The sequence below is a fragment of the Hyaena hyaena genome, unplaced genomic scaffold (genome assembly GCF_003009895.1).
Source record: "Hyaena hyaena isolate Hyena2069 unplaced genomic scaffold, ASM300989v1 scaffold_30, whole genome shotgun sequence".
Lineage (NCBI taxonomy): Eukaryota > Metazoa > Chordata > Mammalia > Carnivora > Hyaenidae > Hyaena > Hyaena hyaena.
Window position 1 is genome coordinate 4333715 of NW_024080662.1, and position 27222 is coordinate 4360936.

General features: G+C 46.5%; 1 protein-coding gene across 3 annotated transcripts in view; it reads right to left on the reverse strand.

Annotated features, from left to right (window-relative positions):
* The window catches only part of LARS2 (leucyl-tRNA synthetase 2, mitochondrial), a 235356-nt gene that overhangs the window by 51899 nt on the left and 156235 nt on the right, over positions 1–27222 (reverse strand). For all 3 annotated transcript variants that reach the window (XM_039228048.1, XM_039228051.1, XM_039228050.1), the window contains 3 exons: positions 15288–15395; positions 12512–12671; positions 1792–1896 (listed from right to left, as the gene is read on the reverse strand). In XM_039228048.1, coding sequence (XP_039083979.1) covers positions 1792–1896; positions 12512–12671; positions 15288–15395 — 373 coding nt within the window. The remainder of the gene's footprint in view (positions 1–1791; positions 1897–12511; positions 12672–15287; positions 15396–27222) is intronic.

Sequence of the window (27222 nt, forward strand, 5' to 3'; positions counted from 1 at the left end):
TTCCCTGGCAGGATGGAATGCTCCGTGGAGTGATGGAAAGTTCCGTGCCGTGCTGGCTGAGGTTACTGACCAAAAGCACCTAAGGAGGCAGATAAATGTTCCGAGTGGACTCGAAGGATGTGAAGGGGTGAGGATAAACGGCAAGCAATAAATATTACTGGGAAGCGTTCATGGTCAAGAAGGGAAAAGGGTCATTTATTAGCTTCCCAAAACGTATGGTGTTTTGGAAACATTTGGAGAAATGTTTGAAAGGAGACACTGTGGCCAAAAAATTTATTTGACCACATAAAGAATGCTCTGGACCACAGGATGGGTTATGTGGTGCTCAGCAGGATGTGAACTATTTGTTGTTGTTGTTGTTTTCATCTATATTTTTGAAAGAGAGAAAGACAGAGTCCAAGCAGGGGAGGAACAGAGAGAGAGGGAGACAAAGAATCTGAAGCAGGCTCCAGGGTCTGAGCTGTCAGCACAGAGCCCGACGTGGGGCTTGAACTCACAAACTACGAGTTCAGGACCGGAGCCAAAGTTGGATGCTTAAACAACTGAGCCACCCAGGTGCCCTGGATGAACTATTTGTAAAGTGCAGGTGAAAGGGCAAAAATACTGCTTTCTCTATTTTTTTTATTTCTATTTTTCTTCTTAGAAGGCAAGAAGCAGAACGTAGAAAATGTTAATAATGGAACTGGGAAATCAAGACAACAGGAAAAATTATTTACATGCACATCCAAAAAAAATCAGATTTTTTTTCTTTCAGGATTTTCAATATGTACCAGTAATTTGACTCAAAATACACCCCTCCCTACCCCCTCCCAAAAAAACCAAAACCCCCATCAGTAAAAGAAGCTTTTACTCTGTATCTTGGCTGGTTGTTATTAGTGAATCTTACTAATTACAAAATATGTAAAAGTAATAGAAGGAATTATTTCCCTTAAGCAACACACTTTCTAGGTTCCAATGGTCCGAAGGGAATGGCCTGAATGGCTTAATATCCATTTTCTGTTTGGATGTTTCTTCAAATCATTTTGTCAAAAACTGATCTGGGAACCGGGAGGGAAAACACGAATTTTGATGAGAAGTGCTATTTCTTCTGGGTGCCAGGAAATTGAGAGTGTGTAAGTTAACGTTCTCTGCAGGTTTCTGACACTTTGAGGCTGGCTGGGGTCTGCAGTGGGAATCTGGAAGAGGGGCGCTCGGGTTCATCCGAAGGGCAGATTTCGCACGGGCTGTTGTTAGTTCTAAGCCTTCGGTTTGCCCCCGAGCCCTGCCAGGTGACGACATATGAGAACTCCTAGGGGTGACCGAGGCCTCAGAGGATACCCAATGCACAGTTCTAAATGCACCTCCAACCCTATTGTTGTGTCACGATCTCTTACCTGGAGGGCTCAAGTTCACCTCCTCCGCAGACCTCTGCCAAAACCCAACCCAATCCATCACTCGAGCTCAGAAACCCCATCTCCGCAGTTGCTTGGATCTATGAGCTCCGAAATTAGATTTCATGTGAGTTGTACTAGTCCCCATACCATACATACGAGTTTCACCAACGAGCTCTACTGGCCAGATACTTTTTTTATTCTCAGTAGTAACTAGCAAGCTGAGGGATACTGGGTATGTTTTCAAAATGCAGTTATTAAATAAGGGATGTTTAACTGAAGGAGCATATCATTTTTTTTCCAGAGGCAAAACAGACCATAGAGTCAGCAGGGAGCAATTCCAGTTGACGGCAACAGGCTGGTATTTTGATCTAGAGCCTGCAAAGTATATTATCCTGATTATATTTGAATAGCTACTTACCTATTTTGGAATCCAGAGAGCCCTCAAAGTCAGCGTTGGCCAAGATAACGACAGGGGCCTCCCGCTGGGTGAGCATGTTCACGGCCATCACGGGTGTGAGGCAGTCTGAAAATGAGAGCGAGGGACAGCTGGGTACTCACACCATGAGTCTCAGAGGAGACAAGTGAGAAAAATAAGCACTGGGGTTTCTGTGTTTTGTGCTAATTGTTTAAAAAATCTGTCCTTTGAAAGTATTAGTGGATAATTCACACCAGTAGAAAGAAAGTCAAAAGATTAAGCAAATACACAAAAATGCTCATCTATGCTCACAACCAAAGAAGTGAAATGGTGTTTTTACTTTCCAGATGGTAAAAGATGTTCCCGCCACCCCTTTTTCCTTCAGAAAAATACCTCTGTCAGTGGCTCAGTCAGTTAAGTGGCTTACTCTTGATTTTTGGCTCAGGTCATGATCTCGTGGTTTGTGGCTTTGAGCCCCCTCTCTCCCTTTCTCTCTCTGCCCCTCCACTGCTCACGCTCTCTCTCAAAAATAAATAAACATTTAAAAAAATACCTCAAATATACAGAAGAACAAGCAACACAAAAGCTACAATGACTAGGAGCTGTCTGGAATTCCAAATCCTAACACCTGAAAATGGAAGTAGATAGGAGAGTGGAGAGTAACTAAGCAGAGAGCAGGAGCGATCTGGACACACAAAGGCAGAACAGTTCTCCCACCTACCCTTTCTTAGGAGACAGTGGAGGATGTATTCCAGCAAAACAAAGGGGTAAATTAAGAAAGAAACAGAAATGGGATCTAGAAAACTGAGGATCCAACAAAGGAAAGAGGGTCAAGACACTCTCAGAACAAAGACAGAAGGAAGCCCTAGGCAGCAGAGGCCTAGAGAGTGACCACGTCAGGCCTGAGCAGGACAGAGGGCCCACAAAGCATCTTTCGGGGGGAAAAAAAGGGATCAATACATTATCTGACAGGTTGGAATATGGAGAAAACTTGTATTGAGAGGAGTTTTAAAGAGCCCCTGGGAGGGTGTGGGAAGACTTAGAAATTCGAAGAACACAAAGCAAATGAAAAAAAAAAAAAGATATCATTAACTTCAGACAAAACAGAAAGTATTACCAAAAGGAAAATGTAATCATAGTGCTTGGCTCAGTTGTGAACGACATTTATGTGGTTATAATAAAACACTTAATTTGGAGTTATCCAAACAGTATGTCATCTTAAATGAAGCTTGTTACAACCACCATAGCATGGAGAAAAGCCATTAATAGATGAATCTTCACTGACAATATATGGGAATGGAAGCATGAAGACACAAACACAGTCCCAAAGGAAGAAGGGATGAAAAGCGGTAAACAATTAGCGAGTTCACTTGAGCTTAGTGCAACACAAGCAACTGACAACAGTTATAATTTGTGAACTCTTACTATCTGTATTTGCCATGTTTTAAGACTTTATATAATTATCTAAAATGTTTTACAAACCCCAAAGTTAGACCATGCCCAGGAAGCAAGCTTAATTCTTTTCCTTTCTCTTTCTTTCTTTAAAATTTTTAATGTTTACTAATTTTTGAGAGACAGAGTGTGAGCGGGAGAGGTGTAGACAGAGAGGGAGACACAGAATCCGAAGCAGGCAACAGGTTCCAAGCTGTGAGCAAAGAGCCCAATGTGGGGCTCAAACTCACAGACTTCGACATCATGACCTGTGTCAAAGTCAGATGCTTAACCAACTGAGTCACTCAGGTACCCCTCTTTTCTTTTTTTAATGTTTATTTTATTTTAGGGAAGAGTGTGTGTGTGTGTGTGTGTGTGAGAGAGAGAGAAAGAGAGAGAGAGAGAGAGAGAGAGCAAGCGCACACTGGGGAGGGGAGGAGCAGAGAGAGAGTAGGGGACAGAAGATCTGAAGTGGGCTCTGTGCTGACAGCAGACAGCCCGATGTAGGGCTTGAATTCCCAAACCACGAGATCATGATCTGAGCAGGAATGAAGAGTCAGATGCTTAAATGACTAAGCCACCCAGGCACCCCTAGATTTATTCTTTTCAAAGAGGGAAAGATAGGCTCCGGAGGCATCTAAGCCAGATCTTCTCTTCTTTCACCTTGGCGGCGGGGGCTGGGGGGGATCAGGAAGCAAAGGATGGACTAAGGTGGAAACAGAGTGACACACAACCCAAACAGGTCTCCAGGGCGCCCACGGCTGGGAGCCACCTGTGCCTGAGCTGCCTACGTGCTGACATCTGTCGAAGGGGAGACCGTATTTCTGCTGCCGTTCTGCCCCTCATCAAAGAAGGCGTGTGCACACGTGAAGTCTGCAATTATGATTAAATGTGATGAGGAAGACGGGAGATGAGGGGAGGCAGTGCAAGAGTAAAAGTCTCAGGGTAACGTCGAGAACTGGCGAGCTGGGGGTGGGGGGGGTGCAGGGGAGGCGTATTTACCCAAACACAAGGAGGTCTGCCCCAGAGAAACAGTTGTGGCACAGGCTGACCCCAGACCTGCCTCTCCTTCCGATTCCACAATGGAACACTTAGCTGGACACACAGCGGCACAGCTCATGACAGCACAGCTCAGCCTCCCTTGCACGTGGCCATGGGGTACGTGCAGAAGCGACTTCTAGGTCATACTCTCAGAGGAAGGAGCACACCCTTCTTTCCCCGCTTCCTACTTAAAGCAATGCAGACGAAGTGCACAACATCTCAGAACACACGGGGGAGGGCAAGACCTTCGAAGGGCAGAGTGGGGTGGCAGAAAGAGCCTTGGCCGTGACTGACTCATAAAGCAGACTTCTTATACTTGCTCTCAGATTCATGTGGGCAAGAAATAAACTGCTGTCTTTTTAAGTCACTATGTTTTCAGGGCTCTGTCACAGCCACCGAACTCATATCCTAAGGAACACATACCTAAAATTATTCAACGTGGCCAGGGATGGAAGCTTCTGCTATTGCTAATAGTCTTTGACTGGTTTTTTGTGTGATATACGTATATTAATGGGATCTTACAAAACACAAATTAATTTGTAAAAAGAAGGATGGAGGGGAGCCGGGGTGGCTCAGTCAGTTAAGCATCTGACTCTTGATTTGGGCTCACATCATAATCTCACAGTTGTGAGATTTAGCCCTGTGTCAGGCTCGGCATTGGGTGTGGAGTCTGCTTGAGATTCTCTCTCTCCCTCTCTCTCTGCCCCTTCCCGCGCATGAATGCACTCTTTCTCTCTCTCTCTCAAAAGAAAAAAAAAAAAAAAGAATTGCGAAGCCTGCTTAAAAACAAAAAACCCTACTTTCTGAAATCATATTACATGAATTATCGCTTCTCGGCCTTTTGGCTAAGATCAAGTGAAATCATATTACATGAAGACCAAAATATAAAGACAAAAGCAATCTGATCTTTAAGATACATTTCTGTGAGAATGAAGGTGGACCCTTACTTTTGCCGTATATACAAATCAGCTCAAAAATGGACTAAAGACTTACACGTAAGATAGGAAGTGAAAAGACAACCCACGGAACTGGAGAACATCTCTGTAAATCATATATCTGATAAGGGACTTGTATCTAGAACATGTAAAGAACTGTTAAAAATTCAACAACAGAAAGACAACTCAATTAAAAATGGGCAGAGGATCTGAATAGACATTTCTCCAAAGAAGATATGCAAATGGGGGCACACCTGGGTGGCTCAGCTGGTTGAGTATCAGACGCTTGATTTTGGCTTAGGTCTCGATCCAGGGTCATGGGTTCCAGCCCCGCATCAGGCTCTGTGGTGAGCATGGAGCCCGCTTGGGATTTTCTCCCTCCCCCTCTATCTCTTCCCCTCTCTCTCCCTCTCTCTCTCTCTCCCACACACACACTTGTACATGCTCTCTCAAAAAAAAAAAAAAAAAAAAAAAAAACATTAAAAAAGAGGACACACAAATGGTCAAAAAGCACATGCGAAGACGTTCAGCACCATTAGCATCAGGTAAATGCAAATCAAAACCACAGTGAGACACGCCTACCCACTAGGATCATCATAATCAAAACAACAGACAATAACAAGTGCTGACGAAGCTGTGGAGAAACTGGAGCCCTCATACACTGCTGGCCGGGCTGTACCAGTGCAGCCGTTGCGGGACACGGTCTGACACCTCCTCGACTAGTGGGACACAGAACTACTGTATGACCCAGTACTTCCACTCCGGGACACATATGTAAGGAAATGAAAACACACGTCCACACGGAAATCTGTACTTGTGCGCACAGCAACATCATTCACAGCGGCTACGACGTGGGACCAAAATGTCCATCAACTGATGAATGGAGAAGTAAAATGTGTAATATTATCCTGAAATAAAAAGGAATGAAGTATGGACACAGGCTACGACACGCATGAGCTTGAAAACGCTACGCTAAGTGAAAAGAAGCCAGTCACAAAAGGACAAATGCCGTATGATTCCATTTACACAAAATGTCCGGAATCGGCACAGTTATGAAGAAAGCAGACTAGTGGCTGCCCAGGGCTGTAGGACTGAGGTAGCTGCTACAGGGCATGGGAGCTCTCTGGGCTGATGAAAATGTTCTAACCCTGACTGACGGTTGTATAATTCTGTGGAGATACTAACAACCATTGAATTGCTCACTTTAAGGGTGAAACATTAAAAAAGTGGGGGGGAGGGAGTGCCTGGGTAGCTCTGTCAGTTAAGCGTCCGACTTCAGCTCAGGTCATGATCTCAAGGTATGTGAGTTTGAGCCCCACACTGGGCTCTGCGCTGACAGTGCAGAGCCTGGAGCCTGCTTCAGATTCTGTGTCTCCCTCTCTCTCTGCCTCTCCCCCGCTCACTCTCTGTGTCTCTCAAAAATAAACATTAAAAAAATTAAATTAAGGGTGAATTTTATGGTGTGTGTTATATCTCAACCAGGAAAAACAAATCAGTCTATGGACTTAAAAATTAGCAGCTCTGTAACGAATATAGACCAGCAACTTGCATGTGGTACCCGGTCAAAATCTATTAAAAAAAAAAAATTCAATAAAATCTGAAGTTCTTGACCAGGTCTAGAGCTCTCCATATTTCTCCTTGGTCAGGTGCTGGCAGCACGAAGCAGGAAGCAAGGAAGCCATGGAGAAACCCCAAGTACCTAAAGTATTTCCTATGGTGGCAAAGGAAACGTTCCGGACAAAAAGGTACCCTCCGCTCTCGGGGCCCCACCGCGAGCAGGCAGGTCTTCCGTGCCCTCTGGATAAAACAGACAGATGGCTTTCCTTCAGTGTCCAACAGAGCGGGCTCCATGCAGAGACACTCTGTGGAAACAGGGCTGTGTGGTCAAATAAGTGTGAAACACGCCACATGCTCTCTTAGACAGTCACAGCACATGGCAAAGGTTCTGAGAAGTCCAGAAGCAAAGAAACCTGCTCACTTCTGCTGATTCCGGGCTCTGCGTGGAAAGCACAGAGGCTTTCCCCTGCATATAACATCTATTGACTCATGCCGGAAAGAGGCTAGAAGGCACAGTTTGTGGGATGAAAGAAGAGACTATCACCTACGGGGGGTCCTTTCTTCATCCCATCCCCACATAGACACGAAGCACAAAGACAGCAAGATGACAGCGAGTGATTGATTATTGAATGTTCCGGGGCTTCTGGAGCCCTTGCTCTCGGATGTGTCAATAACAACGGCGTTCTGAGGTGCCCTTTAGGGAGACCTCGTTTGCCCTTTTGGCAAAAAGCGCATCATGTAGACCACTGGTGACTCAGTGCTGAAATGTGTGGTTCCAGAGCCTCAGGGTTTGAATATTTTAATATTAGAAATGTAAGAAAAGATGCCAGGAAAAGACAGAACAGCTTCTGGAACTCTGATGATATTTCCCTATTGATGCTTTTTATGGTTTCTGGCTTCCGTCGAGTCAGAGCTTACATAACACGACGTAAGTCAGGGGCGGTCAGCGGAGGGAAGGAGGCAACATAGTGACGGAAATAAACTCAATTTCAAGAACTCTATAGGGAAGCACCTGACGTTTTGCTCTTTGAAAGGAATCGATACCAAATTAGAGGATGCGGTGCGAAGCACTTGCAGTCAACAACATGAGCAACCCCGTAGGGCCAGCCACAAATCAGGACGGTGGCCCCGGCCTCTGCCCTAGCGGCACCCCAACTTTGGGCAGCTGCTCGGGCTTCCAGCTGCTCTTCTCCTGCCCTCACCGTCTCTCACCAGCACTCAACGGTACGCCGTTCCCCTGCCACCCAAGCATCTCCCCGTCCATGGGAGTCACCCTCCTCCTCTGGGCCCCTCGGGGCTCCTTCTGTACCTACAGGACCTCCCCAACCACCCTGCCCATTCCGATAGGAAAGCCAAACCCACAAAGGTCAGGTGAGCTTCCTGCAGCCCCAGGACGGCTCTGGGACCAGAACTCTGGCCACCCTGTGCCAGTGCAGGAGCTGATGGGCAGAAATCAATGTAGCAGCCGCAAAGACTCGTGTTTGAGAATGTAAACTCCTGCAAGGGGTCCATTTGGTCACACCCGCGTGCTACCCGGACTTTCAGCGGTCACCAGTCACCCTCAAAACCCGACATTGGAGGGAAAAACCAAGCCGCTCGCCCGATTTGAGCCAGTTGGCAGTAGCAAATGGCAACAGCGATATGATGTTTGGGTTTAGAATGTAACCTCAGAGGCTCCTAGGCAGCTCAGTCAGTTAAGCGTCTGACTTCAGCTCAGGTTACGATCTCATGGTTCGTGGGTTCAAGCCCCGCGATGGGCTCTGTGCTGATGGCTCAGAGCCTGGAGCCTGCTTCAGATTCTGTGTCTCCCTCTCTCTGACCCTCCCTTGCTCACACTCTCTCTCTCACTCAGAAATAAACATTAAAAAAAAAAAAGAGAGAATATAACCTCAAAGTTCAAAGAAGGCATACAGCCATACTCATATGGTGATTTTAAGTTTGAATTTCAGAAAAACCGCATTATGCCCAAGGTGCCGTGCCGGCCTTACATCACTAACGAACACCATGTGTCAAAATCCAGAGACCTGACATGCAAAAGACTTGACGTGCAAACTAATCTGGAGACTTTGACTACGTTGACATCTGCAAAAAGAATATTTCCACTCTGAAAATTAGAATTGGAAAATTGAGCACTGAGTGTAATGTTCCATTTGGAATTATTTCAGAGATTATTAAAAAGAGGTGAGAAGGAAGCTAGTGAGCCTTTTGGGGCTAAAATAAAATGATGATCATGAAAACATCACTCTCTGTACCTGCTAAAATAAGTTCTTAATTTCTTACACATAAAAGTGTCTGGAATTGATACAGTGCATTTCACGTCAGGAACTCCATCCCCTATACGTACATATATATATTCCTTTCATTTTTATTTTAGAAAGCATGTGCACCTGACCGGAGGACAGGAGCAAAGGGAGGGAGAGAGAGAGAAGCAGCTCCGTGCTCAGCGCAGAGCCCAACCCAGGACCCAATCTCATGACCTAAGTCAATATTAAGAGTCGGACACCTAACCAAGTGAGCCACCTAGGCGCCCCTCCATCTTTTATAATGTATCATCTCATTAAGCCCCTGTTAATATGACCTCATTTTATTTGTGTCACCAGATTCTGTAAGAAAACAAAATCCAAGAGCTAGATGTTTACATGTTTTTGTTTTTCGATTTTAAATATTATTCAACCATCACAGCCCACAAGGAATCTCAAAATGCTCCCGAGTTTTTTTTTTAAATGAACAGTTGAAAAGAATCCAGGTTTTCTTCTGAGTAGGTGAAAGTAAAACAGAGAGATAGCTACACGGGACTGAAATTTTAACACAGGTTTTTTTTTCTATTTCAATATAACAAGAGATGACAGCAGGTGATGCCTGCCTTGGGCCAGGGTGAACCACGCACACATCTGGCTCTCCTCTGTTACGACCCCGCAAAAGAAGGCAGGCCTGTGGCTGGTCCTGAGCATCCCTGGATGCTTGGCACATAGCAGGCTCTTCCTAAGTGCTCACTGATTTTGAACTTGGCTTTCATACTGGAAATAAGCAGTTAAAAAGTCTTTTTTTTCTTCTTCTTTTTTTAAAAGTAGGTTCCATGCTCAACATGGAGCTTGAACTCATGACCCTGAGATTAAGAGTTGCATGTTCTACTGATTAAGTCAGCCAGGTGCCCCCAGCAATTAAAAATGTCTTTTCTTTTTTTTTAGGGAAAAAGCAAGAGAGAGAGCACGTGCATACATAATTAGGGAAGGGGCAGGGAGAGAGGGAGACAGAGAGAGAAGGAGAGAGAACAATTTTCTTTTAAGTTTATTTATTTTGAGAGAGAGAGAACATGAGCAGGGAGGGGCAGGGAAAGAAGAAGACAGAGAGAATCCCAAGGAGGTTCCACACATTGGTGGAGCACCCATAAACCACGAGATCATGAAATGAGCCAAAACCAAGACTTGGACACTTAACCGACCGAACCACCAGGCGCACAAAGAGAGAGAGAATTGTAAGCAGGCTCCACGCTCGGCACAGAGCCTGACACAGGACTCGATCCCACGACCTTAGGATCACGACCTGAGCTGACATCAAGAGTCAGACACTCAATTGACTGAACCACCCAGGTGCCCCAGCAATTAAATCTTAAGCAAAGGGAAGTTGGGATGACACTGTCTATCTTTTCAGCCTGGAAATCTTTCACTCTGGTTATTTTAAGATTAGCAATTTAAAAAAAAAAAAAAAACAACTTGACATCACCATCACTAACATTTCTGTAGTCAAATAATTCAAACAGACCCTGATAATTCATACTGTGTGCTCTGGGTTGAAATTTACAGTCTATGAAAAGAGAACAGGGAAGAGAATTTTACAGAAATATTTACATTTCTCCAGAGATCTACTTCTTTTTTTAAAATATTTATTTACTTTTTTGAGAGAGAGAGAGAGACAGAGCATAAGCAAGGTGGGGGGGGCGGGTACAGAGAGAGAGGGAGACACAAAATCCAAAGCAGGCTTCAGGCTCTGAGCTCTCAGCCCAGAGCCTGATGTGGGAATTGAACTCGTAAACTGCTAGACCATGACCTGAGCCTAAGTCAGATGCTCAACTGACTGAGCCACCCAGGCACCCAGCTGGAGACCTACTTCTAATCGAGGGGGGACTTCCTTTCACCTGTCCAGGGTCCATACTGCCTTCTTCTGGTAAAAGCCTCCCAGTTTGTTTAGGGGAGCTAGCCCTCCTCACTGGTCATAGTCTTGGTGGTCTAATGAGGAATGTGTCTGCCCTCCCCTTGCCCAAGAAAAAGGCCAAGGGCCTGTTATCCCATCAGATACCTTTCCCTGCGACAGGAATCTTGGACCAAGCGCCCCGAGCACTGAGGGCGAGGTGAGAGCAGATCCACTCAGTCAGGGGCGCTCAACACACTGTTAGTTTCTGCTGCCAAAACATGGCCGCCCTGGGCCAGGTCTTCTTCCAGACTGGTTCCTGCTAGTCAGCATGCTTCCCACAGCCTCCAGCATGTTCTGGACAGAGATGGATTCTGTGGCGTACAACCACAGAATCCTGACTAACGCACAGGAGCTCTCCAAACCCACACTGACCAGCAACCCCTGCCCGGCTGATTCCGAGTCAGCCTGATCCACGGACTAAGGCCCGTACTGAGCAGGGCTCTGTTCGTCTGCTCCGAGCACTGTGGGAAGTCTTTGAAATAATAACATGAAGTTGGTGAAAATGTTTCCTCTCAGTCTCACCAGGTTCCTCCCTGTCGCTGTCAGGATAGCTGTGTTTGATGATGGAATTATAAATTAAGCAGAAGATTCAATTCCTATCAGAAAAGAGCTTTAAATAGATTATATTTAAAAAGAATTGAGCTTTCGGTCAGAAAATCAGGAAGCAGGGGCGCCTGGGGGGCTCAGTGAGTTCAGTGTCCGACACTTGGTTTCAGCTCAGGTCATGATGACCCCAGGGTGGTGGGATCAAGCCCCAAATCGGAGCTTGACACTCTCTTTCCCTCTCCCTCTCCCTCTCTGTCCCCTCCCTGGCCTGTGAATGTACACTCTCTCTCACTCTCTAAAAAAGAAAAAAAGAAATGCAAGAAGCAGACAAACTAGTAACTTAAAGTGAAACTGAGGGTAAACTTAACATTTTCAAAGCTTTTATTTATCCTGTTTTAAAATAAAAAACCAGGGGCTCCTGGGTGGCTTATTTGGTTAAGTATCCGACTCTTGACTTTGGCTCAGGTCACAATCCCATGGTTCATGGGATTGATCCCCACGTCAGGCTCTGTGCTGACAGCAAGGAGGTTGCTTGAGACTCTCTCTCTCTCCCTCTCTCTCTCTCTCTCTCTCCCCCCATCCCTTGCTCACGTGTGCTCTCTTTCCCTCTCTCAAAAATAAATGAACATCAAAAAAAATTTCTTAGGGACACCTGGGTGGCTCACTCAGTTAAGCGTCCTACTTGATTTCAGCTCAGGTCATGACCTTGCAGTTCGTGGGTTCATCCCGCATCAAGTTCTGTGCTGACGGCATGGAGCCTGCCTGAGATCCTACTTCCCCCCGCCTCTGCCCCTACCCTTCTCTCTCTCAAAATAAATAAATAAACTTAATTTTCTTTTTAAATTTTACATCAAAATAAAATAAAACAAAATTAAATTAAATTAAAATTATAAACTACCAAGTCAGGCCCTGGTGAAGGACAAATTATCCAGGACGACATATGTAAAAGGACCATGAACCTGTGAAGCGCTGTCCCAAAGTTAAGGTGTAATCCCGGTGTCAGCCTGGACCCGGCAGCTCACCTTGGCCAGGGACGAGTGCCTTCCGAAAGGTTTCCTTCAGGGGGCTGAGCCCGTGCAGGAGTCCGTGGCTGGGGGAGATGGCCACGTGGGAGGTGCCGTAAATGGCCTCGGGGGTCGCCGTGTAGGCTGTCAGCTTTTCTCCCGTGACTTGCCCGTCCACCTGGCAGGTGAAAACAGAGTCATTCCGGGGCGCCTGGGTGGCTTAGTCGGTTAAGCGTCCGACTTTCGCTTAGGTCATGATCTCGCGGTTCGTGGGTTCGAGCCCCGCGTCGGGCTCTGTGCTGACTGCCAGCTCAGAGCCTGGAGCCTGTTTCAGTCTGTCACTCCCTCTCTCTCTGACCCTCCCCTGCTCACGCTGTCTCTCTCTCTCTCCTAGAAATAAATAAAACATTAAAAAAATTTAAAAAAAAAAAAAAAAAGGAAACAGAGTCATTCCGTTCCTCAGTGCGCCTTCCGGGCCGTGGTGCTCCCAGGCCACAGCCCCTCCTCCCTGCCCTCCTCAAGCCTGCTGGGGCCAGTTTCTGGCTGCAGACCCAGGCATGCAGGGCCCTGAAATGGCCCCTGGCAGGGGCAGAGACAGGCAGGAGGGAAGAGGATCTGGGAGAAGCCCTGCCTGGGTGGCCACCGCCAGGCGTGCTTGGCGGCCCCCAATACAGGTGGTCAAAGCATGCTAGAAAGATGCCCCCCATCTCCCTGGCTCCTTCATTCATGAATCAAAACCAACCATCAACATGATGTTGTTTCTGCCCTGACAAAGGGGCTATACTTTCCTCCAGGACTGAAGGTAAAGGAAGAAAATTAAAGGCATCTTTTTTTTTTCCCATATATTTAAGTCCTCTGCCCATTTTATGACCTGATCATTTGGGGTTTTTTAATTTTATTTATTTATTTATTCTTTTAATGTTTACTTATTTTTAAGAGAGAGAGAGAGACAGAGAGACAGAGAGAGAGGGAAAGCACAAGTAGGGAAGGGGCAGAGAGCAAGAGAGGGAGAGAGACACAGAATCTGAAGCAGGCACCTGGCTCTGAGCTGTCAGCACAGAGCCCGACATGGGCTTGAACCCACGAACCTACGAACTGTGAGACCATGACCTGAGGCAAAGTCAGACACCTAACTGACTAAGCCACCCAGGCGCCCAAAGGCATCTACTTTTCTACTCAGAAAAAGTCACTGAAGCTAATACCATTTTGAAGAAGGAAAGGCAGGACAGCTGAGCTCATGACTGAGTGCTCCTAGGGCTGCTGGAATGACTTTTAATGAAGAGGTATACATTAGGCATCAACTGAATGCACATTATATGACCTAGAGGGGACAGGTGCTCCTTCTTTCACACGTTTGTTCAAATGTGCTCATGGCACGCCAATGACATGCAGGTCTACACCAGGCCTGAGTGCCAGTTAGGTGTCACTTACGAGGCCTGGTCCCTCCCCTGAGACATCTCATTTTCAGGTGGGGCCAGGAACGGAGACAGAAACATTTTCATTAAAAAATGCTGAGAATGGGAGAGAATGTGGAAGACATTCCATGTACGGCGGCCAAACAGCTCAGAGGCCCACAGCCTTCACCCTGGCTGAGGAGCAAAGGCCTTCGACATGGGGGTGGGGGGAAACCAGACCCAGCTGAAGTGGGGGCACAGGACCCCCAAATGAGAAGGCCTTGAGAGCTGGAACAAGTCGCAGCTGGACTGAAACTCAGAAATCTGACCACCTTCTCTGAAGAGTGGTAAGAGGATGTGGTCATTTCCGGATTTGGTTTTCAAAGTCCCCGCTCTCTTACGGGGGGGCTTCTCGTGCCTGCAGTTGGGGTGGGGGGGTCACTTCTGTAGGGGAGCTGGCACAGGGCAGCGTGAGCTCTGCCCGGTAGACACCAGTATGGCTGCCGGTAGGAAGAGTCTAGAAAGGTAGGTCAGTTTTGCCTCCTGGCTGCTGTCCCCTCCTCCAGTTCTAGCCTAAGGAGAGGGATGAGTGTGGACCTAAAGGAACAGAGCACAAAAGCCCTGAGCAGGAAAGAGACATCAGAAGAATTAAGAAACAAACACAGAAGCCACGAGGTGAGAAACGACAGTATGACAACTATCTAGTCTGGAGGGACAAGAAAAAAGGCTGCGGGGCGCCTTCCTGAGTAGGTGGGCCTTGAGTAGTGACCTTTGAGCGGTATTTCCGCACAGGCCAGCTCTCTGGAAGCCCCCGGTCCTCACCAACGTCAAGTGTGCCCAGTTTTGAGATGGTGGTAGCCTTGGTTCTGCTGGCTTTTAACCTGCTTTGTGACATGAACCCCTCTGAGCCCTGGGCCCGCTGCTCAGGAAAACGCCCACACAACAGGGCACACATCATTTCCGGGAGTTCGTGGACCCGCCCAAAGCTCTGTATCCATATGTGCATTGTCCACTAGGGTGGCCACTAGCAGTATGAGGCCACAGGGCACGGAGAGTGGCCAGGACTGCTGTACGTGCAAGGCAGCACACATCTCAAAGACCCCATACCAAAACCGGAATGTAAACTTAATCCCTCAATAAACGTTTGTCACTGGCTATGGCCTGAAATGAGAACTTTTGGTACACAACGGCTTAAGTCAAAGCATGTCATCAGAATCCACTGCTGTGTCTTTGCGCTTTAAAAGCATGGCCACTACGAAGCCTGAAATGACGTGTGCGCCCGGCGGTGTTTCTCCACGCGACAGGGCCGCTGCGCTGTCCCGAGCTGCGGGTCGGCTCAGCGCCTCCGAGGCCGCAGAAGGGGATTTGGGAATCAACAAGAGATGCTACTGCTGAATCACCTTCAATGTGAAGTCCAGATGGCAGCCCACACAGTCCCCGATCCAGTGGGCCTGCATGCCTTTGATTCCATACCACTCCGGAAGGTCGGCCAGCGCGTCCTGCATGGCCTGTAGGGGCGACAGGAGGGGGAGGCGGTACTTCAGAAACAGCACACAATGGGCAGCCTGGCTGAGGCAGGAAAAGCGGGACACTAAGGAGGCTCCAGATTCAGCCCCCTTCTTGTCCACCTGCCAATCCGAGGAGCCCAGCCAGGGTCGGAAACAGACCCTCAGCACGACTCAATTCGGTGAGATGGGTTTGGCCGATTTCTCTATTCTGAGCGGGCCAAGGTTTCATGGAAGGAAAAAAATTAAGGAAGAAAGACCTTAATTAACATCCTTGATGAATGCATTGAGTGCGTTCTCTCCCATGGTCTGGGAGCTACGCAAAAGAAGTTCAAGTTTATGAATTTTGAAACTTTAAGATAAGCAACTCAATGGGGATGGCATTCTACAACTCACCTGTATCAAATATAGAACATGATAGGGGTGCCTGGGTGGCTCATTCAGTTGAGCATCTGACTCTTGATTTCAGTCATGATCTCACGGTTTGTGAGTTCGAGCCCCATGTCGGGCTCTACACTGACAGCATGGAGCCCGCCTGGGATTCTCTTTCTCTCTCTCTCTCTCCTCTGCCCCTCCCCTGCTCATTCTCTCTCTCAAAAACTTAAAAAGAAAAATAGAACACTATATATTACATCTCTTCATTTTAAAAAATCAGCATAAAAGAATCTATCACACTGATTTCCTATTAGAAGTGCAAATCTATTTTCACAGTTATTTGTTTTGTCTACTTTTACTCCTAAATTCTGACAAAAGGGAGGCTTTTCTATAAATTACTCTCTATGGCTTCAACTACATGCCATCCCTCAGCATTTGATGATGAGACACATTCCTTCAACAGATGGATTTAAAAGTAAATCACATATTTATAATATGAGAAGTCCTATTTGTTTTATTTTATTTTATTTTCAAATGTGTATTTATTTTGAGAGAAAGGGGAGGGGGCAGAGACAGAGAATCCCAAGCAGGCTCCACACCATCAGTGCAGAGCCTGACATGGGGTTCGAACTCATGAACTGTGAAATCATGACCTGAGCCGAAATCAAGAGTCAGACGCTTAATCAACTGAAACACACAAGTGCCCCAAAGACTCCAAGCTTAAATTCTTAATTGGAATTATGATTAATTCAGGCAACACAGTGATGCTTTACTTGTCCAGTGTTTTGCAATTCACACAGTGCTTCTACACACACCTCTTCCCACATACTCAGGGGTGCTGTGGCTCACTTTCAAACCCATGAACTTAGGCCGAGAGCACCTCTCCTCTCTGATGCGAGGCTGTGGGAGCAGACAAGCCAGAAGGACCACCCACATTTACTCACATTCTTTCTCTCCAGCACAGAGATTTGCACTGTCATGCAATAAATAACACACAGCATTTCCTATACCCGTCATCTGGCTACCCATCCTGTCTCTATGTGATAGAGTCTGGAAGCTCCGAGATTCAGAACTTTCTTCTGAGGCAGAAACTGTGAATAATGGACCTCGTCAAGCTGGCCAGCCGCGTGTTCATCCGTTTCTCTACTCTACCACAGTGTATTAGCCACCTGCCCCTCCACACTGGACCTCCTCTAGGCACTGGGGGCCCGGGCAGATCCAAAGAAGACGTGCCGGAGTCTCCACCGCGAAGTCTAAATAATGCACACAGACAGCCTGCTGCTGGTAGTCGGGGAACTGATCAAAATTCAATGCCAGATGCACTTAGCATCACAGAAGGTGAGACACGGGTCCTGGACATGGGGCAAGGGGAACAGGAAAATAGCGGGAAGGCAGGGAAGAAAGGAGCAGAGTGAGGGACGGGGAGACACACAAGAAGAGCTGAGTAGATGGACCCCCTGAGGAGAGGGAGAGTCACAGGAGCCACAGGGGAGGAGAACAAGCCTCCAAAAAGGACAGACAGGCAGGAGAACAAGGGAGAATTTGAAATGGGCACATGGAGCAGGGGAGGGAATGAAAGGTGGGGACGAGCAAATTCTATCATGGCGGGGGAAGGGGGTGTATGCCCACCGCAGGTGCAAGGAACAGCGCTGCAGTGGAACAGGTTTCTGGCTGCTCAGTGACACGGTGACCCCTCCTGCGGCAGGGCTGGCAGTCTGGAGTGACGAGCAGGGGAAGGAGGAACAGAGAGCTATGGGACATGAAAACGGAGGTCAGACACATGCGTGCCAAATGGAAGAGGGAGCACTGGACAGCCTCGGCCATTTCAAGTTGTCCCTTGAACACAACAGTGCACAAGGCCTTAATAAGGGCAGGTCTCCTTCCTTTCTGGCACCAACGAACCTAATAATGATGGGACCCTCAGCATGATCAACGCCGAGACCCAACCGCCCAGCCGGCATCTGTAGGTCATTTCCAATAACTGCTCCTAGGCTTCTCCCATTTCTGGACTGTTCCTCGTGAAAGTTGAAAAATGCCTTTTAAAGATGAAACGTAACCAAGCGGAAACTGTGGAGATTTTAAAGCCCACCTGGTAATGCGGAAAGAGGACCCGTGAAAACCAAATAGCTGATATAGAAGATACAGGAAAAGTGTGAGGGAAGTTTTAGAACTTGAGAGTTCCCTGTGATCTGTGCTGGGGACACTATCGGAAATGCTTATGACACTTTCGTACTAGGCTCGTGTGCCCAATTTCCCAGAGTACAATTGAGGGCACGATCCAGGGGAAGTCTGAAATACTTGATGGTTCGCATAAAGTTTCACATAAGGAGTGAACTTTTGACAAGGTGACAGGATTCCTGCTCCAATTGCTCATTATGCTTCAACTAAAGGGACGTGTTTCCAGGGGTGCCTGGACGGCTCAGTCACTCAAGCGGCCGACTCTCAGCTTTGGCTCAGGTCATGGTCTCACAGTTTCGTGAGTTGGAGCCCTACATCAGGCTCTGCACGGACAGCGTGGAGCCTGCTTGTGATTCTCTCCCTCTCTCTCTGCCCCACACTCTCTCTCTCAAAATACATAAATACACTTAAAAAAAAAAAAAAAAAGGATGTGCTTACAGTTTCTCAAAAACCACCAAGCCTGCCTAGGGCCTGGGCATGGGCACGGCCCCCCGCCTGGCCTGGCCACTCTGCCTAAAGCACCCTTTCTTTCTCCTCACTCTCCACCTCCCTCATCGCCCATCTCTTCTTGGGTCGGCCTGCCTGCTCTTTGACGGTCGGGCCCATCCTCTGGGTTGTAGGCCCAGGAACCCGGGTCTTCAGGGGTCCCTTTGGTGGCCTTTCAGCCTTGTTGCTGTCGCTGCCTTTCCCTCTCTTAGGGATCTCAAGCGGCCTCAATCCCATGACTGTTACAATGCAAAGCGTTTTTGTTTTTTTTTATAAAATTTTTTTAATGTTTCTTTATTATTGAGAGACAGAACACAAGCAGAGGAGGCACAAAGAGAGGGGGAGACACAGAATCCGAAGCAGCTCCAGCCTCTGAGCTGTCAGCACAGAGTCCGATGTGGGGGCTTAAACCCACCAACCATGAGATTATGACCTAAGCTGAAGTCGGATACTTAACTGACTGAGCCACCCAGGTGCCCCTGATACGAGACTTACCTTTAAATGTGACTTCTGGGGTGTCCAAAAATCACTCATTGTGATGGCTTAAGGCAGTGTAAGGTCTGACTCATCAAAGAAAAGTTCAATTATAGACCTTGTGTAGGGTGCACGTATCCAGTTGGATAAGGATTCTTTGGAAACTGATTTGCCATATACATCACCAGCACAGATGAACGCTCAGCTGGCTGGAATGCTGACCTGATGGAAAGGGCCTGTTTCCTGACTCTTTTGGATAAACAACGGTTTCCCCACCTTCTCCTTTCCTGGCTGACATAAACAGAACATTAATTTGCATAGCTATATATGCACATGATCGTTTGAGAAAGCTCAAAAACAAATATTAGAAACACGTAAGAGTTTCTGTTATGGGCAGCACAGACCTGAGACACTGAACGACTAGTTTTAGTATAACCTAGAGGGTAAGGCAGATTCCAGGATTCGATCCTGGGTCTACAGTCCTAAAGATGCATGAGAGAGAAAAATGAGTAAGCTGGTAAGAACTGTAGTGTATACTTCTCTAAAACTAAGGTTTTCTGGGGCGCCTGGATGGCCAAGTCAGCTGTGTCCAACTCTTGATTTCAGCTCAGGTCATGATCTCATGGCTCATGAGTTCGAACCCCACACAGGGCTCCGAGCTGAGCCTGCTTGGGATTCCCTCTCTCGTGCCCCTCCCCTACTCATGCTCAGGCTCTCTCTCTCCCTCAAAAATAAATAAATAAACTTTAAAAAATTTTAGATAAAAAAATAAGGCTTTACTAGACGTCAGTCCTTTCAAAGTAACCAATGGCTTTGGAAATAAGGAAATGGAATGTGGTATCCCAATTATGAATGAATCATGTACCAAAGAGTCCACGTACCCATCAACTTCAATTACAACATGGTCACTGAGCTCCTTCCTGTAGGGAAGACACTGTGTTTGGTGTAATAAAGGAGCCAGGGGCTCCGAGGACACAGGAACATGTTGCACTGCCCCATGAGTGTCCAATCAGCAAAACCCAGGAACTCTGGGCCACGCAGCCTGGCTAGTCAACAGGTGAATTATAAGAAAAAGAAAGGGATGAAGAGGCAAACGTGTAGATTAAGACACTTAAAGGGCATCATCAGGGGGCACATGAGTGACTCGGTCGGTTGAGTTTCTGACTTCAGCTCAGGTCATGATCTCATGTTTTTTGAGTTTGAGCCCAGAGTCGGCCTCTGTGATGACAGCTCAGAACCTGGAGCCTGCTTCGGATTCTGTGTCTCCCTCTCTCTCTGCCCCTCCCACACCATCTCTCAAAAATAAACGCTTAAAAACATTTTTTTTTAAGGTATCACAAAAAAGGCAGGGGAGGGGTGCCTGGCTGGCTCAGTTGTTACGTATCTGACTCTTGGCTTCAGCTCAAGTCATGATCTCATGGTTCATGGGATACAGCCCCACACCAGGCTCTGTGCTGACAGCTCAGTGCCTGCTTGGGATTCTCTCTCTCCCTCTCTCTTTGCCCCTCCCCTGATCATGCATCTCTGTCTCTCTCAAAATAAATAAATAAACTTAAAAATTTTTGTTTTATTTAAAAACATTTTTTTTAAAGGGAGGGTAAGAATAAACCACAGGGTCTAGGGAGGCACAGGTCACAACTACAGAAAACTGTGAGGAAGTGCCTATTCTACAAGTCCGGACAGTGGCTACTTGGGAGGCAGGGAAGGACATTTATTACTGGGAAGGGGCATATGGAGGGCTTCGCAGTGCTGGCAAAATTCAACATCTTGACCTCCAAAGGAGGCTGCTTTAAAATAAGTAGATAAGCTATATATTTGTTTTACATGGTTATCTGCATTTCATGCCGCAATAAAAACGCAACAACAAAACAACAACTGACTAAGTCTTGCACTGCAGAAGTCACAGCTCTCAGCCCCTGGAGAGCAGGGCACTGGGGAACGTTGGCCTGTAAGCCCCGTGAGTCAACATCAGACTCCCCGGGGTTTCTTTACATCCCATGCAAGGGCCTGGCCCAGAGCCCAGGACTGTGCTTTGTGCTGGACAGGTGCTCATTAAATTCCCACTTACCTCCCTCCCCTGGAGGACAGCGGCACTGCAGGGCCAGGCCGCCAGCTACCAGGCAGCGGGGAACAGTGTCCAAGGAACACCTCCCACATGCCCGCAATTCCCTCTTCATAGCAGCACTCTCTCCACCTCACAGATGAGGAAACGAGTCCCCCACATCTTCCCTGGGTCAGCCCGCAAGTACGGGGTGAGCTGGAAAGACGCTCTGGATCCCCGTCCATCTCACACCTGCTATGGAATGGCCACCTTGCCGTCACTGCACTTAAATCCAGCTCTCCCATGTCCGGGTTTAAATTCCGGTCCTCAGTACATTACTCAGCCCTCATTTAACTACGAAGCTTTTTCCTCAACTTTTCTCCCCAAAGGCACAGTGCATTTCTATTGCATTGGCTGCCTGGCAACTGCAGGCCCTTCTTTCTTGGGGACAATCCACGATGGGTGAGTGCCACCAACTGCGGAAGCTTCTCCGGTCCCACTCTCCTGCTCTCTGGAAGCTAAACATTGTGACCAATCGCAGTCTTGGAACACTGTGGGGGGACCCAGAGGCACGGGGGCAACTGGTTTAAATGCCACACCAGAACTGAGAAGCTGGAGATTCTGGGACTGACAGTGGTGATGGCTTAACTAGATCTTTCCTGGGCCAAGATCCTAGCCCCGCCCTTTTTCTCCCTGATTCTGGCCAAAGCCTGGGGCTCCAGAGTCCAGCCTTCCCACCCAAAGGTATAAGCCTGATCCTCTTCTGATCAATTCCTTTGTGGATGAAATTAACCAGAGTAACTTTAGGTGGTTTGCAACCACGTTTTCTAACTAGTATCAATGGATTTAAGAAGTTTCAACATCTTGACGAGTATCTCTATTAGCCGATACTGTACTGTCTTGATATCACTGTAACAAAAGCATAAAACCTTGAATATATTAATTATATATTGATAAAACAATATATTAATAAACTAGGAATCAATCTTCTGGTGAAACTGCACATTCTAGAAAGCCTTTTAATTTACGGAACAATTTAGAGGGTTCTTAAATGCCTGCAAGCACGTATCTAGTGCATTATAAACTCTAAAAACGACCCACGGCTTTTCCTCTCCAATAATCAATAAATTCCATTTAACTGCCAAGCAAACTCACGTGGTCTCATGGGAGCTGGTGTCTTTCCATCTGATAAAACCCACATTACATGATTTGAAGATTAGCTCCATATCCCATTCTATTCCTTCCTGCTGCAGAAAATTCAGAGCCAACAGGGTCCAGTGCCGACTGCACACGACACCCTCCCTTCCCCTGCATTACTGAGTCACTAGGATGTAAGCTCTCTCATCATGTTTTTCTTCTAGATTGAATTGTCAAGGCTGAAATACTTTTGGAAGAGGTGCTTTGCTTGAAATATTCAGATCTCAGTGAGGACAAAAGATTTGAATAGAATGAAATATGAATGTTTTGATATGCTAATTATGGGGGGGGAGGCACCTGCTTAAAACCTTACCAAATCTATGAATATTTTTAAAAGCCGGAAGAAATTTAAAAAATAAACCAAATGCACTCAACATCTTGAGAACCCAGCAAATCCTGTTTCGGTCCCATTGTAAAACAGGTGCATTATGCATCACTGATTGCTGATGAACAGGGTTGTAGAGAACGAAGCCCAACGACCCCCAAGGACCTCTCCTTCATCCTGGCCTCCCCGTCTCCACCAGACCAGAGACAATGGGAGGAGTATTTTATAGTACTGCAGTTGTTCAATCCAAAGGGCTGTTTTTGTTTCTCTGGGGTTTTTAAAATTCTTTTCTGGGCAATTATGGTGGCAGTAGATGGAATTCATCTCATCTCATGTCCTGTCCTTACGTTTGGCAAATAGCTGGCAGTGCCTCCCTTCCCCACCTTGGCCAACCCCAATTTATAGAAATGTTATGAGTTCATTGAATCCCAAACCTAGGGAAATAGCAGGTTTTGGGACTCTTCTTACAAGTGCTACGAAATCACTTTTTTTTTAAAAGTTTATTTATTTTGAGAAAGAGTAAGCAAGGGAGAGGCAGAGAGAGAGGAAGGAGAGAGAGAAGCCCAAGCAGGCTCTGCACGATCAGTGTAGAGCCCAAAGCAGGGCCCAAACCCACAAACTGTGAGATCATGACCTGAGCTGAAGTCGGACGCTTAACCGACTGAGTCACCCACACGCCCCTCAGGTATCTTTATTTAATTAAAATAAAAGACAGCTTCTTCTATCTGCAAAGCCTGGAAATTAATCCTATGAAGGAGCTTCTCACTCAACTTTTATCAATAATGACTGTACTAATACTCACCTGAAGTCAAGGTAACATTTCCCTGTGGTTATTACTTAGCATATATAAGCACTGTCATTTGCTAAGGACCCTCATGATCATTTCAACCAGAATGGGTCTGACCGTACAGCCACTATTGCTCCCTTGGAATGAAGATGCTTTAGGAAGTTGACACAGGGCTGTGCATTAGTGAGTCTGAATAGGATCCAGAGTTTAAGAACGCGAACCAACAAGAGATGAGCTGACATGCACATCCAATCAAAAAAGCTTCAGGGATACAAAACATCATCAGGAGCAAGAAAGACAAAGCTTAAACCTAAAAAGCTGGGGATAATAAGAGAATTGAATATGACATGTCTAATCGGACTCCTTCTGCCAAGAAGCAGAAATAAACCCAAGGGAATAAACCCAAGAGAGGACAGTACATGAGCCAAAGCATTAAGAACAAGGTGGGGCGGGACCACAAATAAGAATTCAAGAAGAAACTGTATTTAAAACATGATAGACTAGGAGCACCTGGGTGGCTCAGTCGGTTGAGCGTACAACTTTGGCTCAGGTCATGATCTTGCAGTTCATGGGTTCAAGCTCCGCATCGAGCTCTGTGCTGACAGCTCAGAGCCTAGAGCCTGCTTTGGGTTCTGTGTCTCCCCTTCACCTGCTTGTGTTCTCTCTCTCTCTCTCTCAAAATAAATATAATAATTAAAAAAAATGTTTTAATATAAAAACATGATATGGGGCGCCTGGGTGGCTCAGTCACTTAAGCAGCCAAGTTCAGCTCAGGTCATGATCTCACGGTTCATGGTCTAGTTAGAGCCCCACATCAGGCTCTGTGCTGACAGCTAGCTCAGAGCCTGGAGCCTGTTTCAGATTCTGTATCTCCCTCTCTCTCTGACCCTCCCCCAATCATGCTATCTCTCTCTCTCAGAAATAAATAAAACATAAAAAAATGAAATAAAAAAATAAAAACATGATAGATATAAAACCTCTGTAAAAAAAAAGTTTAGGCAGACTGAGAAATAAAGGGCATTTATTAACTACTAAGAGGGAGAGTTCAGAAACCAGAGCCCTGAGAGCTGGACACAGGTTTGAGGCAGAATGAAAGAATAAGATTTAATCAAAACGGACACTTTTTAAGTCTTAACCCAGCCTACTTCTGAATCAGTGTGATGTGAGTAGTAGCAATTATGTTTGAATTATTATTTGTATGTATTTTTTCCTAAAACTTAATCTTGTTGCCAAGATTCCCTTATCCTTTTTCTGAAATCATTTCAAAGTAGTCCCTCCAAAGACACAGCATATATGAGCTGTAATAAAGGAAATAAATTCTGAAGGCAGTAAGATGTTTATAAAAAATCTAGATGTTCCCTCTAGAATATTCTGGAGGAATAAACTCTCACACAGCCTAGCCCCCTCTCCTGCTTTTACTCTGGCATGAGGTTGCATACAGGGATTTCCACACTGAAAGCTCATTGGGGGAGGGGGGCTTGGTGGCTCAGTTGGTTAAGACTGACACTTGGGGTGCCTGGGTGGCTCAGTCGGTTAAGCGTCTGACTTCGGCTCAGGTCATGATCTCATGGTTCACAGGTTCGAGCCCTGCGTCAGGCTCTGTGCTGACAGCTAGCTCAGAGCTGGAGTCTAATTTGGATTCTGTATCTCCCTCTCTCTCTGCCCCTTCCCTCCTCACACTCTGTCTCTCTCCCTCAAAATAAGTGAACATTGAAAATTAAAAAAAAAAAAAAAAAAAAACGGACTCTTGATTTCGGCTTAGGTCATGATCTCACCTTTTGTGGGATCGAGCCCCGTGGGATTCTCTCTGTCCCTCCTCAACTCACGCTTTCTCTCTCTTTCAAATAAGTAAACTTTTTAAAATACATATATATATATATAAAGCTCATTTGGCATAATAGGTACCTTGATCACCTCCCTCTGATAGCTGTATTTCAACCTCTCTTCTGAAATACAATATGTATTTCTGGCAAAATCCATTTGTCATGGCATCTCAAGGTAAAACATTTATTTGCAAATACAGCTTTGCTCTCCAAGAGTCTCAATTCCAGCGAAGGTGGTGCTAACCCAGAAGGGAAATGATGGTCTCTGAGCAAGACATCTGCTGATGCATGATGGTGCCTGACTCACCAACAAGGTGTGCATTCCTGGGGCCGCGGGGGTCAAAGGCAAAGAGACCCTGAGCAGCCCACGCATACGTCACGGGTGTATCTCAAAGCCAAGTGAAAGAGAGGGGACACCCCAAACGCTACTAAATAGCTTCCAAGTGGCTGAAAAGGGATGCTTTCTGGGTACCATCACCAGGCATGGCCCCACACGCATGCCACGTGGGAAAGGACATGGGGAAGGAAATCAGTTCGTGTGGTGGCAGCCAATGTGGCTAATCTCTTCTTACCCACGTATCCTCACGTTAACTCAGGCCACACCTAGCAGTCAGTCTCTTTTCCTGCTTCAGACCCAAGCAATCCACTTTTCTGAGAGCGAAGCAGTTCTAATCCCACGAACTTTCAAGGAGTGGTAACTACGGGTTCTGAAATGTCACCACCATGCCCCTAAGAATGCAGATAACGGAGGACAAACTTTCCCAATGGCAGTCACCTGTCTGGATGAGGCTGCTTCTGATTTTCACTCGGGTGACCTCACTGCCCCTGGGCTGACGGGCCAAAAGAGAGGCAGTCTTGTACCCCACAGGATGGGGTACAAGCAGTGAAACATCTACACCATGTACTCAGTCCAATCTGCGGCTCTAGGCTATCCTTGCCTAAAAAGGTGGTTTTGTTCCGGGAAAGCAGAGTCTAGGGAGCAATACTGAAAGCTTTTAACTGGTCTAATGGGAGTGTGTGTGTGTGGGGGGGGGGGAATGGGGACAGCCATCCCAGGGAATATTCCATTCAATTACCTTCAAGTTGGAAGCCTGCCTATAAATTAAAAACTTGCAGAAACATAAGACCATCCCTTCCAAGGCACTCAGGTCTACAGAAGATATGTAAATAAATGCTGACATAACCCTGCTATCAGGCTGTTTTGTTTTATGGTTACCAAAATGATAACAGTCATTATGGAAAATATGGAGACAGATGAAGAAAAATATCAGTTTCCCACAATCAATATAAATACCCAGGGAGGTAACTATTAATATTTTATTTCATATCCTTCTAACCCACTTATACCCTGTCTTCCACTAATTCAAAGATGCTCATTTTCCCCCACAAACTCCAAAGCTGGCACGTATCTTACAACCAGTGGTGCCTCTGACACCATTTTTCTTTAGCTGAGCAAAAAACGTAATGCCGATTGCACGTTACAACTGAAAAAACATAGTATGGGTATGGGCTCTCCTGCATAGATTTTCAGATGGTTAAGATCACGTCATTAATAAACTCTTTCTAAACTATTAGAGTTTGTCGGGGTGCCTGGGTGGCTCAGTCAGTTGAGCGTCCAACTTCGGCTCAGGTCATGATCTCACAGTCTGTGATTTAGAACCCCATGTCGGGCTCTGTGCTGACAGTTCAGAGCCCGGGGCCTGCTTCAGATTCTGTGTCTCCCTCTCTCTCTGCCCCTCCTCTGCTCACGCTCTGCCTGTCTCTCTCTCTCAAAAATAAAGATTAAAAAAAAATTCTTTTAACTATCAGAGTTTGCAATTTATCAGAGTTTACAACTTATTACAGCCCTAGACAGGATTAAATCTTTATTTCGAGCAAATCTGACGCTCAAAATTAGCCACCCTGGAATAGTAAACAAGACATAAAGAGAAAGGGAAGGATACTGTGGGAAACTGTCTCTTTCTATAAGAGGGGCCTTTATTTTGAATAACACAACAATATCGTATGACCACGGATGTGTCTGCTAAAGCCCGCTTCCTTCAGAACACGGCAGCCACGAATCAGTGTCCTCCCAGCAGCTGGGCTTAGAAGGTCCAGGGTATGGACAGGATGCTGGAGCAGAGATGATGACACAAAAGGCACAG